At 35.3% G+C, this 15,014-nt stretch overlaps 1 protein-coding gene across 12 annotated transcripts in view; it reads left to right on the forward strand.

The window, feature by feature from the left end:
• MYCBP2 (MYC binding protein 2) overlaps positions 1–15,014 on the forward strand; it is a 175,435-nt gene that overhangs the window by 27,115 nt on the left and 133,306 nt on the right. For all 12 annotated transcript variants that reach the window (XM_069008634.1, XM_069008629.1, XM_069008659.1 and 9 more), the window contains exons 3-8: positions 3,792–4,007; positions 9,260–9,413; positions 10,750–10,946; positions 11,163–11,405; positions 11,672–11,743; positions 13,572–13,668. In XM_069008634.1, coding sequence (XP_068864735.1) covers positions 3,792–4,007; positions 9,260–9,413; positions 10,750–10,946; positions 11,163–11,405; positions 11,672–11,743; positions 13,572–13,668 — 979 coding nt within the window. The remainder of the gene's footprint in view (positions 1–3,791; positions 4,008–9,259; positions 9,414–10,749; positions 10,947–11,162; positions 11,406–11,671; positions 11,744–13,571; positions 13,669–15,014) is intronic.

A 15,014-nucleotide genomic window follows, 5' to 3' on the forward strand; every position in this document is an offset into this window, starting at 1 on the left:
AGAAGCTATCATCTCATCTTCTACTTAGACACTCTGGAAGCTGGTTTTGTAGTCATACTTAATGAGCGCTTTGGATTGCAATATTCCAGTAGCCATTAAGAACAGGACATTCAGAGGCGAAGAAAGTGATTGTTGCTCTTCACCTTATTCACAAGTGTCATATGAATCTTTGTACTCTTAACACCATAAAAACAAGCTATAAGGTGTTGTTTCTTTCTGAAATAATGTATGTATAGCTCAAGAGCAGTCTGTCTGGATTATTAATAATTCTAGATCTGTGTAAAATTAATAAATTGCTTTACTGTGTTCGTAGAAGTTGATTAACATTTTGGTTTAATGTTCTACTGTTTTTCTTGGCAATGTATAAGTATTTTGTGCCAACAAGAAATGCAGTATCACTAAGAGAATTGTAAGTTAAAATAGACTTTATTAGTTTGATAAAAGAATTACTAAGTAGGGTTCTGTAGGTACAGGTATTGGTTAGATTGGTTAGATTGGTTTAGATCCACTCTACCTCAAAATCTGTGAGTCAGCAGCAAGATTGTACAGGTGGTGTGCTGAGTCTTATACTGTCGGGGAAGTTTTTATGACTAGGTAGAAGGTTCTCCTTGGCTGCAGAAAAGTAAACTTGCAGGTGATGATGGGATGAACTTAAATCCCAGTTTTCCTACTTGTTCCGTGTATCTAACCTCAGTGAAGTTAGGAATCTATTGTCTGGAAAGGAAAAACACTTGTTTCATATTGAAAAAACTTCTGATGTCTGTTTTGAATACTTTCCTCTACCACCATTGAAGAAAAGAAAAAAAACAAAAAAAAGCTGCTCACTGAATGAGCATTTGTATTAGAGAGACAGAAAGCTTTACTGTGTGGTTTGTTTGTTTTTTTTGTCAGCTCCATTCTTGCCTTTTGTAAAGAAAATCTAAGAAAGTGACGTTTATACAACCTGCTTATGTACATCCACTTTTTAACAGATGTTTGTTTTGAAGACCTAGCAACTATAAGTATTATAGTTAAAGCCCCGTAGACTTGAGCAAATCTATCACAAATAAATCACGTCAGTGTTTTTTACCTTATGATGAAGTTTCTGGAGGATGTTGTGCTATACTGAAGTCTGGATAGGAGATTAGTGTATATAGGTATTGGTATACATGGCTGAAGAAAAGCAAAACACTGAGCCCAGAGAGAATGTTTAAAGTGCTTACTGGTTAATAAGTTGTAAAGTACTGAGAACAAGGAGTTTATTTCTGAAAATTAGTCAGCGTGTTATTAATAGGGAAGAAGACATACATTGATTTTATCTACCACTCTAGTGTCTAAAATTATCAGTGCTATTTTAACAGTTTGACCAGTTTGTTTCAAATGAGACTATATGAGCTACAGAACTTAGGCTCTTCTGGATCAAAGACTTAGGTAAGCTGACAAGAAAGAAATTGGAATAGAAACTCTTCACAGAAGTTACAATTACAATAAGTGATATTAAGTAGATAAGTGAATCTCTATCTTCAGATAGAGGTATTTCAGAGGCTCCAGATGTTTTTCTCTTCCTGTAACTGTCAGTAAAAAACTTGAGTAAACTAAGTTTACTAGATTTTAACCTGTGTAGTTCAACTGAGGTAGCTTTAAAGCTGACAGCTTAACCTGTGTGTTTGCCTTTACCAGAACTGCAAAAACTCTTGGGGTAAATGTGTATGGATACTTGAGGTACAGAAGAGTTGCATCTTATAACCGTTTAGTTTTCTGGTGTCAAAGTATGTAGGACCTCGTTATCAGTGGTGTCAATCCAAATTTATTTTGATACAATTTGATACTGGAATACCATGAGGTTGTACCTTGAGTTCTTGCACTGATTAATATTGTGGGGTTTTTAACAGGAGCTTTACTATTTCAAAGATATTAATATTGAGCAAGGACTTTGCTGTCTTTTAATCCTTAATGGCTGAAGTTCTGTTGAGCTAAAGAAAAAAAAAAACCAAACCCAAACTTGAGTATGTATGTAGGGAACTTTTTCCATCTCTTTTTTTTTCCTGCCCTTCATTACTTTTATGTTTTTGTGCTTACTGCTAACACTGATGCAGGTGAGAAAAATTAACACACTGTCTGTGTTGGATAAAATGGGTTGCGTAGTAAAGCATTGCTTCTTAATGTTCTAGCTTGCAGTAACTGTACTAATAATGGAAAGAAAGGATAAGAGAATATATACCAGTACAGTCAAAATAATATGATAGTCAAAAAAAGGAATGTGTAAAATTTGAAATATTTTGAAGTAATTTTGAATTTTTTTATGTTTTGCAACATACAGTGGTAAAAGGTCTGACTTATAGTCTGGTGTTATTTCTGGTATTAATAAAAATGTATGTGCAGATAAAAATGGTTTTGATATACAAAATCATGGCAAGCATATTGTAGAAAAATAAATCACCCCATTAAAATTTTATCCAGTTCACTGGTTCTCAAATTTTTTTACGTCTCCTCTGCTAGTTTAATGTTCTCTTTCCCATCACTGCTCTCAGTGATCTGTTTCAAATCACTGTAGTATAATTCATTGCATAATTTCGGTCCAGATGAATGTGGCAATGCACAATATCTATACCCTGTAAATAAAAACAAAAGACAAAAAGCCTCCACTCTCTCTGTGCACCTCCTTCCCCTGTCCCTCAAGAATACAAGAAACCAAAGTGACCTTGTGAAGTTAGTCATGACCCTGACTCTGTCTGATGTAATGATGCCCCAGATTTTGCCTTGCATGGTCAAGCAAATTTGTCCTGTACTTAACCTGGGCCTTCTCTTCTTTACACAGTCTTTGTGCCCCTTGTCTACAGTGAGGTGTTATAGAGAATTGCTTCTATCAGTATGCCTGAAATCTGGTTTTCAAAGCCTATGCTCAAACCAGCCTGGTCTTTGGTAGTATACAACCAAATGGGAATAATAACTTTGCTTGGGGATTAATTGTTGTTGTGGAGTTTTGTTTTTTCAAGTCAGTCATACCTCCTCTCCCATCTTAGTTTTGCAGACTGGGAGAGTAGAGAGCAGATTTTTTAAAATGTTTTTTAAAAAATGTTTATTCTTATCTTTTTTTCAAGTCCAGTGACAGCCTCATGAAGGCTCTTTTGTGTCTTGGTGAAGGCTGACAGTGATACACCAGTAGTAGGTACCAGGGTGGGCCAGGGTAGTGGGAGTTTCTCAGAACAATTTTCCAGCTCCTACTTTGTGGCTCAGGGCTTCTGAAAACGGGATAGTGTCCTGTTAAGTCATAGGCCTTGATTTCTGTTTTTAGTAATATTATCTACAGCATCCTGACAGAAGTTTTTGAGCTTGTCATCAGTTTTCATTTAACAGCAAAACAAGTGGGTTTATCAATTTCTAGTATATGTTTAACAAACAGCTTAAATTTTTAGTATTTACCGGCAGTTTAAAGCTAACAGCTAGAATAACAAGGCATGCATTTAAAAATTCGATAATAATTAAAAACCCCAAAACTGACTGTTGAGAAGATAAAGCCTGAATTCTGCTGCTCTTATTGCAGTGTTCTGCTTTCATTTTCAGTCCCAGTGTTCTCATCAAGTTATGAGAGGTAGAGACTAAAGGTAGACGGAATCTATTGAAATTTATTCCTCTTCTTCTTTTCTGCCCTGCCTGAAATAGAACTGATGCTTCAACAGCAAAGTTGTCTCCAGTTTGGTAGTAATTCAGTCTGTGAAAATTAGTGAGACTGTTGAGATGATTTATATTTAGCAAAGCTTGAGACTTTACTAAACTCATAAACTAAAATTAAAACCGATCTTGTTTTTCAGACTGAAAACCTAGAGAGTACAATAACCATACCAGATATCAGATTACATAGCAATCCTTCAGCCTTTAATGTTTACTGCAATGTCCGCCATTGTGTGTTGGAGTGGCAGAAAAAGGAAGCGTCTGTGTCTTTGGCTTCAAAGAACAGTGTCCAGAGTGGGGATTCGGACAGTGATGAAGAAGAGGAATCCAAAGAGCCACCTATTAAACTTCCAAAGGCAAGTAACTGATAGCACTTAGTGTGCCATGTATGTCATCTGAGGCTGGTATGTTCTTTTTGGGGAATAAAGAGCAACAGTATAAGCCAGTAGCCCCAAAAAATGCTGTAGTTTTATTTGTAGACAATTTAGTTCAGAATCATTTGATGAATTAGGATGATCTATGTACCTGCCCAAATTAAAGTCAATTAAACGTCAGGTAGACACTCAAGTTGCACTCCTTTGTGTGTTGGTACTTGAACACCTGCAGCCTCAAAATCTACACAAAAATGATGCAAATAAGGCAGCTCTTATATTTGTGAGGGGCTACCAGCTTGTCATGGTAAAGGATGCTTTCTTTTTCTTTACCCTCCAAAAAGAATAAGTCTTTGTGATACTGGAAATAATTTGTTGGAATGGTTCCTAAGGTGTTTTACCAGGTATGCATGTGATACAGCTAACTGTCAATTATTCTTTCCCCTTTTTGGCTTTAGTGCCCTTAGTGGCACTGACAGCTCCAGATTTTAATGCACATTAAGATTTTGATTCTATAGCTCAACAGTTAGAGTGGATTTTTTACTATTGACTACTTACGTGCTTATAGCTGGATTTGTGGTGCAAAGTCAGAAATAATCTATATAGGACTTAATGTTTTTTTTCTTTTTTTTTCCTAATTTTTTTTTAATTTGCTGATTCACTGGTTTTTTACTATGTATTACAAAACCGTGCATTGTTTGTTCATTGCTATGTTATCAGTGCTATGAATTGTGCTTTGCTTTGTTATTCTCAACCTATAAAGCATATTCAGATTAAATTCCCTTGTTTCTATTTGCTCTAAAACCAATACAAATACTGAATTTAAAAAGTGGTTGCAGCCATGGTTATGTAGAATATTTGAATTGCTTAGAAAATTAGGATTTTATAGATGATTTTATTTAGGTGTTACTATCTGAAGGGCAAAGTTGGCACTCTGGAACTGATGCCATGAAGATTTTTGCCTTTTCTTTTATACCCCTGTTATACCTTTTTACAACTTCTGTATTCCTAGTGCTTTTTGCCTACATTCTTGGACTTGTTTGTTAAGCTAAGAGACTAAACATTTTAGAAGCTTCATAGCTAGGGATCAGTGTGCCCCAGACCCCAAGGTCCTCTCCAGAACACATTCTGTAAACCAAGATAGAACATCCAGGGGAAGGTTCCTTGGGGAGGGGGGCTCACTTGAGCCTCTCATTGGGGAATCTTTGATAGATATGCTAATTAATAAAACCTATAATGTTATACCCCATGTTGGGGAGGGAGAGAGAGAGAGACATAGACTCGGCGAGGTGCATTTCAATGCATGTGACCTGGACATGTACACCTAAGGATCCTTAAAATAAACACCAAGGTAAAATCCCTTTTCCCCTTCTAACCATGTATAACTCTTGATTTTTAAGACCAGGAAAAGGCATCAGAACAGTGGTGGCAAATTGCAGAGAAACATAACCAAGTCAGCTAACTGAAATTTCATGACTGATGATTGCAAAATATGCGGTCAGTAGAAATAAAATCAGCATTGTTTATGAACTGCATCAGAGTCCTTGTGGATTGTATCAAAGGAATCAGCAAGTGCTTGTAGATGCTTAATTTGAAGTAAAAGGCAATGTAGCTATTATTTATAAAGAATAGAATGGCATTTTAAAGAGATGTTGAAATTAAAAGAGGTTTTTCAAGGAGGATGAGGTTTATCAGTGATATGGACAGAACACTTGTATATGGAAACTAAAACATTGGTATTGTGTTGGACAGTTTATCACAAAGAAACTTGGAAAAGTAGCAGAATTTTAAAAAAGGTGGTGGCTTAGAAAAAATGGTGGGGAAGCTGTAGGTAACAAACTTCTCCCAAAATAGAAAATTGGATATTTCATTACATTCAGTACAGCAAGTATAAAATTGATGAAAATCAGTATGTTTTCAAGCTATTCATTTTTAGTAAAGAATCTACAAAATATCAAACTTGAGAATTTTTGGTTCAAAAATGTGTTTAGATGCTTGATACTCAGTATTTGTCATAACTGTCTAGGTAATACAAGGTTGTTTAGGTCACTTGGAGGTAACAACTGGACTTGCATTCATACTTTTGGAAAAGGCATCTGCTTGGATCTGTCTCAACTGTAGTAAAACTTTTAGAGACTGACTGTAAATGTTTCGGTATCCTGGATACAGGTGTCTGTCTCAATAATTAACAATATTGTGTAGGGCTTAGTTTGTTAACTGTAAAGAAGAAAGTTGTTAAAATTTCTAAGGTTTACAATATTTACAAGACAAATTTCTGATAGTAATTGTTAGTTTATTAAAAAGAATACTGATGTATTTTGAGTCTGACAGTGAGGTGAAAGATTAAAAAATGTGTGGCAAGGGTTTGTGCTTTTACAGATTCTCCAGAGTTAAACTGGTGAAGTTAGTCCTTGGTGTGTTGGTGATTTGTGTACAAAATTCTGTTTAACTGAGAGTAAGTTGAAAACATCCTACTTTTTTGTAGCTTAGGGTGATTTCAGGTATTCTATTGAAGTATGTTTCTTTCAGATCTTAAGCTTGAGTATGTCAGGTTTGTTAGAGCTTTTATTTAGAGTGTATTTTGAAATTAGAAGTTGTCCTATACAATTTCTATAATAAGATCGAGAACAGTTGTTTTAACATTGAGACAGAGAAACAATTTGCTGCTTTTCAGATACTAGCACAACAAAAAATTTGTATTTTGGTTGTGTTCAGACAGGTTAGTAACTTGATTTGATAGCTTTATATTATTGGATTCGCAGGAAATACTTGCCTTTGTCTGACATTTATTTGATACCTTATTTATTTAGTGCCTTAGCTACTGATGAGGAATTCTCTCTGCTTTAAGTGGAGTAGATTCAGTATTGTTGATAAGATTTGTAATTCTCAGAGTTAAGAAGAGATATTTCTCGCACACTTCACCCTTACCCTCCTTATTCCCCCCCCCAATTTTAAAGTTAACACTGAATTATGAATGATTCGCAAAAGCTCTGTACTAAAAGGAACAAATACTGGATTAAAGTGATTAAGGTGGAATTAACTGACTTAAATATTCTTTGTTCCTGCACTGACATACATTTTGCTAATAAGCTTAAGCAAAAATTAAAATTTTCAAGTTGTAAAAAAAAAATAAAAGACAAGTAATTACTTTCTAGAGACTGACTTCAAAAATTCTTTTAAAATTCATTAGGAAAATGTTTCCTTTGTAAGTTCTTTTTTTGTGTATGTGTATAATGTAAGTTAATTCAGAGTAGTATGTAATTTTAAATACAGGGTCTAATGCTCACAATGCCATGAGAGGAAAGATAAAGGAAATAAAACAAGAGCACAGATAAGACTTCAAGATGAATTAGGAGGGCTTTTAGGAATTAGTTAGGAGTCATAATGTCTGCATCCAGGCTAGAATTTTGGGTACCTTTTGTTAAGTAGTCTTAGACTTATGATCTAAAGTCTCAAAGGTGTTGCAAAGGGAATGGGAGAATGGCTGCACGGAGAGCATCAGTAAGAGCAGTCAGGCTGTGACACAGAAGCTGAGGCACCAGTGCATGTTTTGGCTCAAAAACCTTTCAGAGACCAATGAGAACAAGCTTAAAGACTCTTTGAAAAGAGCTATTTGCTTATTCTGTCTTTCAGTGCACTGTTTGGAGGAGGGAGGTAGAGAGATACACACATGTTTATATCTACGATATACATACATGAGATATTAAGGTGAATAGATCTATTCTATGAAACCTATCCAGGCTCTTGATCTCAGATATTTAAAAACTAACCCAAAACCTGTGCAGAATTGACAACATCCCAGCAGAACTATCTCTTACTGATTTCTACTGTAGTCAAAGTTCACCAAACTTTTTTTCCACTGTGTTATGTTCTCTACTTTCTCTAGCTGCCTCTGTCAGCTCCTTGATGAGGTCTTCTGTCTGAAGATTGTGAAGAATAAAATAAACTCAGTTTCTCTCAAAGACACTGTAACTGAACATAAAGGGCATTTCTAAAAATGTACTACAGTGTATTTTATTTTTTAGCCTTCGGGGTGATGGTGAGTTTTGAATCCTGGAAAAAACATCATGCCATGATTATGCTGAAAGTTTTTTTCCCTGTAGATTCCATGCATGTGTTTTCCCCCCACTCCATTGCAGATGTAAAATGTAAGGTGCAATTTGCAGGAAATTTGCTGTTGTGTTTTGAAGACTTGACTTGGTTTTGTTCTTATCTTTACTCCAAGAATAAAATAGATGATAAAATAATTTCTGAAAGACGGGAATCAAATTGAATGTCAGCAAAGACAGTTACAAGGCATCCAGTAGAACTTAAAGCTGACTGCCAGAATATATATGTTTTAAGCATGAGTGGCAGTTGCATTAATGATATTTATTTCACATTTCAGTCTTTTTCCTTAGATTTTACTCAGGAGAGAGTCTCTGTTAAACACTAAACACGGGGGCTCTACTCCTGACCAAAACACATAGAGAAGTTTTCAAGATACAATTGCATATTTGTAATGAGGTAACCTTCCTCTCTTTTCTCATCATTATTAAATGCAGAGTTTGAGAAAGAAGTGCAAGGGAGCAGTCAGTAGAGCGAGGCATGACTGTAACCTCAGAATAGTCAGGAATTCTAAATGGGAAAGTTAGAGATGGCTATAACAGGGCTTTTACACATTCTGTTAGTTGGCTCCATGCACGTCTGTGATGAGTAGATATGGAGTTTTAGTGACAAGCAATTAATCTTTGTTTTTGTCACTATATAAAGAGTAATCTCAGAGGCTTTGGAGGGGAAAATGCTAGAGCTGCCAGTATCAGCTGTCAAACATATTGTCATTCAGGTTGTGAAGCCAGGTTGCAAGACCATTCTAGTTTGCTAGCTCACATTAATGAGCAAGGAAAAAGATGATTGTCAAATAAAGTGTGAACTGGATAGAAATTAGAAGGGCTCAAAGGCACAGTTTGCTTTTTATTGTGCAAAAAAATGTTAAGTTTCCTTATTCTTTCAGGAAACTATTACTCTGCTTAGATATGCTCTTTTATGTAGTGGCTGACTTACGTGTAATATTTGCTGGTATGGTTGTATAGGTGGGTTCTTAATTTTGGTTCTCGTTTGAATTAACACTGTATTTTATATTACAACTTTTTATATGAGTAATTGTCTTGTTCCGTGAACATTGGGATATACTTTTGTTAATGAAGATCTAAAAATATTTTATTGACAGCTGTTCTTAAAAATCTCTACTTCTTTAGATCATTGAAGTTGGATTGTGTGAAGTCTTCGAATTGATAAAGGAGACAAGATTTTCTCATCCATCCTTGTGTCTCAGGAGCCTACAAGCCCTGCTTAATGTGCTCCAAGGTCAGCAACCAGAAGGCCTTCAGTCAGAGCCTCCTGAAGTCCTAGGTAATATCTCACCTGTTACTGTATTTTTATTAACATACATCTGTTACTGTGTTGGGCAGAAGAAAATAGTTCTTAGCAGGTATTTTTGAGATAGTAACATGTTTGTTCTCAACTGACTGACTTGATTCTGGAGTGTAAACTCCTTATGTTGCTTACGTAGTACAGTACTTTCTCAGCATTAATCTTTTCTAGAACAGGAGTATTGGCATGTAAAGGTGAATATGCAGGGTTTCACTGAAACCTTACAGCCTTACAAATTTGCATTCACTTGTCTTACTGAAGCATAAAATACTTGGTCTTATTGGAAAGAAAGAATATAGTTCTAGGGTGAATTTCTCTTCCAATCTGCTGTTGTGGTCTATAGCTTAGATATTTAACGTTGTAATTTATGTGAAGTTGCTAAGCAGAGTGTCAGAATTCTTATTTTTATTTTCTCTGGCCATCCCAAAGTGTTCCTGAAAATTAATTTTCTTTTTAATGATATTGAAAATAAAAGTTGAACTCCTCATGCCTTTGAGAGCATGATTGACTATATCCTTTAAGTTAAAATCCCATTATCTTTTGTTGGTTCATAGTTTTTACTGGTTTATAGAACTGCAGAGAAGTCTAGGCTGTAGCCTGTGTTGTTTAAAAATAATTTTAAAAAGTCTTTAGACTTCATGTATTTTTTCAATTTTATGACTTAACAGTATTCCATTTCCAATGATAGTAATTTACTACAGAAAGCTTTTATTTTGTATTGATGCACAGAGTATTAAAAAGTTACAAAGAAGACTTTTTGATTACTGCCTTAGTGGTTAGTTGTATCTTCTCTCAAGAAAATTTAGATGGATTTCTGTTCACACCTTGATTGTTACAGATGTTCACCACCAACAGTGGTGAATGAGGCATAGGGTCAAAACAATTTTCAAGCCTTGATTTGAAATGCTCATTTCTGTAAAATGGGTTGTGCTCCAACATGGGTAATGGTCATAAAGAGTAGAAAAGTTTGGTCAGGACCTACACCTTATCTCTGTGATAAGGTATACTGAATAGGCAGGTCAAATAACACTTTCCGGCCCGTTTCTTGTTAACGTGTTCCACTGTGACAGAAGGACTTGTAGGTTTTCTTCTTTGGCCATGGTGATTATCCAGACTTGATCTTTTCTGGCTGTAAAGAATGAAAAGTTAAGCATAATTTAGGTTTATTAAGATGCTTTTCTGTCTGAAATTAGCTCTAAACATAATGGCTGAGGAAAGATAAAATGTATTTTCCTAGTTTAATTTCCCATTGATAGTTAAATTATTTTGTATGATTTTGTGACTTGTCTGTGTAATGGGTGTGTTTTATCTGCAGAATCTCTGTTCCAGCTGCTTCTGGAAATAACTGTCCGTAGCACGGGGATGAATGACAGTACAGGACAGTCCTTGACAGCACTTTCCTGCGCTTGCCTCTTCAGTTTGGTGGCTGCCTGGGGAGAGACAGGAAGGACGTTGCAAGCAATCTCTGCAATCCTCACCAATAATGGCAGCCATGCTTGTCAGACTATTCAGGTCTTGCACTAAAACTTCTCTGTATCTGGGAATTTATGTAAATGAGTTCTTCTCATGAGTTCTGAGAAGATCTGCTGTTTAATTCTGTTACCTTTTTTCCCCTCACTTTTTTTTGAGATGAGTAGGTCCTTCTTTGTCTCTCTTGAGTTGGAGATAGAAAATAAAACATTTTAAAAATTGTCATCTTTTTCACTCACTATTTCTTTTACTGTTTAGGTGCCAACCATTTTAAACTCTCTTCAGCGGAGTGTACAGGCAGTTCTGGTGGGAAAAATCCAAATCCAGGACTGGTTCAGTAATGGGATAAAGAAGGCAGCCTTGATGCACAAATGGCCATTGAAAGAAATATCTGTAGATGAAGATGACCAGTGCCTACTTCAGAGTGATGGTTTTTTCCTCTATCTCTTATGTAAAGATGGACTTTACAAAATCGGCTCTGGATATAGCGGGACAGTGAGGGTAATGTGGCTGCTTGTTGTCTGATGAGTGATACTTAATATTTTAATTTAACTTTTATGATGTCCTGTTTCCATGGAGAATCTTACTTAGCTTACCTAATCATCAGTTCTGTTACAGTTTGTGATGATTTCTGTGACAATTTGACAGCATTTTCTTAGAATTTTCACTTCTCAATATGGTTGAAGACATTATTTAGATGGTAAATGATTATGTGTTGAGTTTTCACTCTAATATTTGTTAAATGATGGAAGTTTTTTGCTTTTCAGGGCCACATATACAATTCTACATCCCGCATCAAAAACAGAAAAGAAAAAAAGTCTTGGTTAGGCTATGCTCAGGTAAGTGAATACTTAAAACATAAAATGTGTGGCCCTCCTCTTCCCTCATGAGCAGTTTAAGTAGACCCTGGCTTAGAGTAAGCTTACATGGATATTTTATCATTCCTTTGGCTTTCATTAGAAAAATAAATTTCTTGGTACTGGCTCCTAAGTTATGGAAGATGATGGGCATGTGATTGTACTGGCCTATAGAAAGGAGTAATGAAGTGTCCTTGCTTTGCGTTGCCACTGTAAAGACTTTGGCAAAATATGAAGGTTTAGCACATCAGTTTATGAACTATACAGTCAATTGATTTGTGTTTCTAAGAGCATGTCAGTGGATGTAAAAAAGTGCTGTTCCAACAAACATGTAAAAAACTATTTGAAATATCTGTTTATGAAAATAAATTGACTTTAAAACATCTGCGGTAAAATAAGGAAATGCTGTTTTGGTTGGGGGAGGATTGAGCACATGTAAACAATAACTGGAGATAATTGTTGACATTGTCATTGTGGACTTAACTGTACTTGGATGGTTTGGGTTTTTTAGAGTCAAGTTTCTGGAATATCAACCACTTTTCCTTACACCTTTATTATTCATTATAAAAAACCCTCAAAACATACAAAAAAATGTATTTCAGAGAACAATTAATGCACTTAATTTTTTAACCAGTGAACAATTTTTAATGTGTATTTACTATTGAGAGATCTTATTGTCCCAGTGTGATTTTTAGTATACTCCTTGCTATGCCTTTGAAGTGAAATTGTTTGTTACAAATATATGTTCTGTCACTGCAGTTACTGTGTGTATGTATATATATAGATACATGCACACATATGTGGAACCTGGTTTTATTTAATGTAAAAGCAGATCACCAAAAGGTACACTGGCACAAAACAAATGGGCGTGGATGCATTCATTCTGGAGCCTGTTTTACAAGTTTGGAAAGGAACAGGATTCATGTGGTTTCACTATGTAGCGTTAAATGTTTGGACATCCTGTACATAACTATAAATATATGTGATGCTTTTTGAGTGCTTGTACAGGTGTATGCACTCACACAGTGACTATAGCCAAAGGCACTGCAATTTGGACAAGGGTCATTCTGGGGCTATATTTATAGAAAGTGTGTAACTTGCACTTACTGCTAGTTATGTGTCCATAAAAGAGAGAAAATGTGTCCTTAGTGTCATTTCTCTTCAGGTGCTTGGTTAACTTAAATTCAAGTGATTTTTCTTACTTCATCATACTATTTTTAGATTGAAGCTTTTCTATCTGCTTTAATGCTCTCTGCTTACTTTATGTGGGCTTGTTTTTCCTCATTACACCAAGATTTATTTATCCAGTAGTTTTCGATGGAAGAAGGTGTCTTAGTGTAGGAGTCAAAGTAGTTAGTTAATATTTTTTTAATCTGGTTTTTAATGCATATATTAATATGCCCTAATGATTGCCCTTCTCTATAGGGTAACATTATCTATCACCCTCCTGGAATTGCTGTGACTATTTTGTTGATTTGAAAAGTGGGGACAAAACCACCTGGTTTTGCTGTGGCTTTAAATTGTATACAGATCTAAGTAACAGAATTAATATGTGGGGCTTCAGAAGTTATATACAAGCTTCAGCATGCTAATCTACAGCATGTAGTAAGTGGAGGAAGGGAGTCAAATTTCCATTTTTTGATGTGGAATTTGATTAGTAGAAAAAAGTCGAGCATTGTTTGATGTTAAAGGTTTCCAGAATTTTAAAACAGTATCTAAAGTAATGGTTGCATTTTTTCCCTTTTAACACCTGTTGATGTATTTAAGAACATTTTCATACCTATATATGTTTTTTTTTTGCTCTTGCCAGGGCTATTTATTATATAGAGATGCGAATAATCACAGTATGACAGCCGTAAGAATAAACCCTGAAACTTTAGAACAAGATGGTACAGTTGCTTTGCCAGGTAAGAACCTTCAGATAAGAGAAATTTGGTATAGTTTGCTGTTTATTTTCTGTGTATTTTCAGGCAAGTAGAAGAGAAACTGAGAGAATTTGAGGTCATAGATACATTGTTTTTTGACTTTGCTTTGCTTTAGACCAGCCTCAGTATTTCACTTAGTGGCCTTGCATCTTACTCCAATTGCTGGAAGAATGTTGCAACATTTTAGAATATGTGATCGTCTTAATTTAAAGACTACAAGAGCTTAAATTCTTTCCTAAAAATTTTTATTTCTTTCTGATTTGAACTTGGAGTGTTTGGCTCACACATGACTTTGTTTCCAGGATCTCTTACATGTAGGCAATTATAAACTATGAACAAAACCATTTAGTTTTTAATAAGGTAAAAATATATCCAAAAAGCAAAGGCAGTTAATGAACACTGATGGACCATGCTTCTGATGTTTATATTGGTGGTGGATTTTGGTTTATTTGTTTGCGGATTTTTTTTAATTTTGGGTGTTTTTGGTTGGGGTTTGTCTGTTTTGTGGGGGGTTGTTTGGTTTCATTTTATTGGCCTTTTTCAGAGGAGCCTCATAATATCAGTCTCTGTTTAAAGAAGGAGGATGTTCCTGGAACACAGCCTTCTAGTGAAATCCGTCTGTTCTTAGCTACTCACATAAACAGTAGAAGGACACAAGAATACTTTTTGATCAAACAATGACAGGCTTATTCTGTAGATCAGAAGAAAGGTTTTGTTTCATTCTGACAAAAATAAGAAACCAGTGGGTTCTTATTTGATTGAAACCTCAGGAAAGTTCTCTAGGATTTTTATCTTTAAAATGCAAATAGTAATTTTTTAAACAAGTTCTGAATGTTGAATCTAGTCTGTGCAACCTTCTGCACATCCTTAAAGTATGGATGTCTTTTTAAGCTGCTCGTGTTCTTTGGGGGGGCTGTATGACATATTTCAGTGGGAGTACATTCAAGGACTTGAAAAAATGCCTTTCAGAGTGGTTTTTCAACTTTCTTCATCTCAGGGCATCTTCTTACAGGAGTAGGGCTCTTTGATGTCCTTAATTATGTTACCATTTGTAAACAAATCAGTGTTCTTCATGCAAGTCTTGAGAGAGACTTGAGCACATTTAAAGTCTAACCTTTGGAGCTGTTAGCTTGCTTTTGCAAATCTCAGTGACAAGTGTCATTCTGCAAGACTGCCTTGTATTTATACTATAAAAAGACACAAATTAAGCGAGAATGTGCCTTCTCAAAAATTGCAAAAGCAAATGTTACAGCTTTGGGAATACCCATTCAGAAATTTCTCAAACTATTTTCCATAGTTGCATTTTGTGTGATTTGTGATGGTGTCAA

This window comes from Aphelocoma coerulescens, chromosome 1 (assembly GCF_041296385.1).
Source record: "Aphelocoma coerulescens isolate FSJ_1873_10779 chromosome 1, UR_Acoe_1.0, whole genome shotgun sequence".
NCBI classification, from domain to species: domain Eukaryota; kingdom Metazoa; phylum Chordata; class Aves; order Passeriformes; family Corvidae; genus Aphelocoma; species Aphelocoma coerulescens.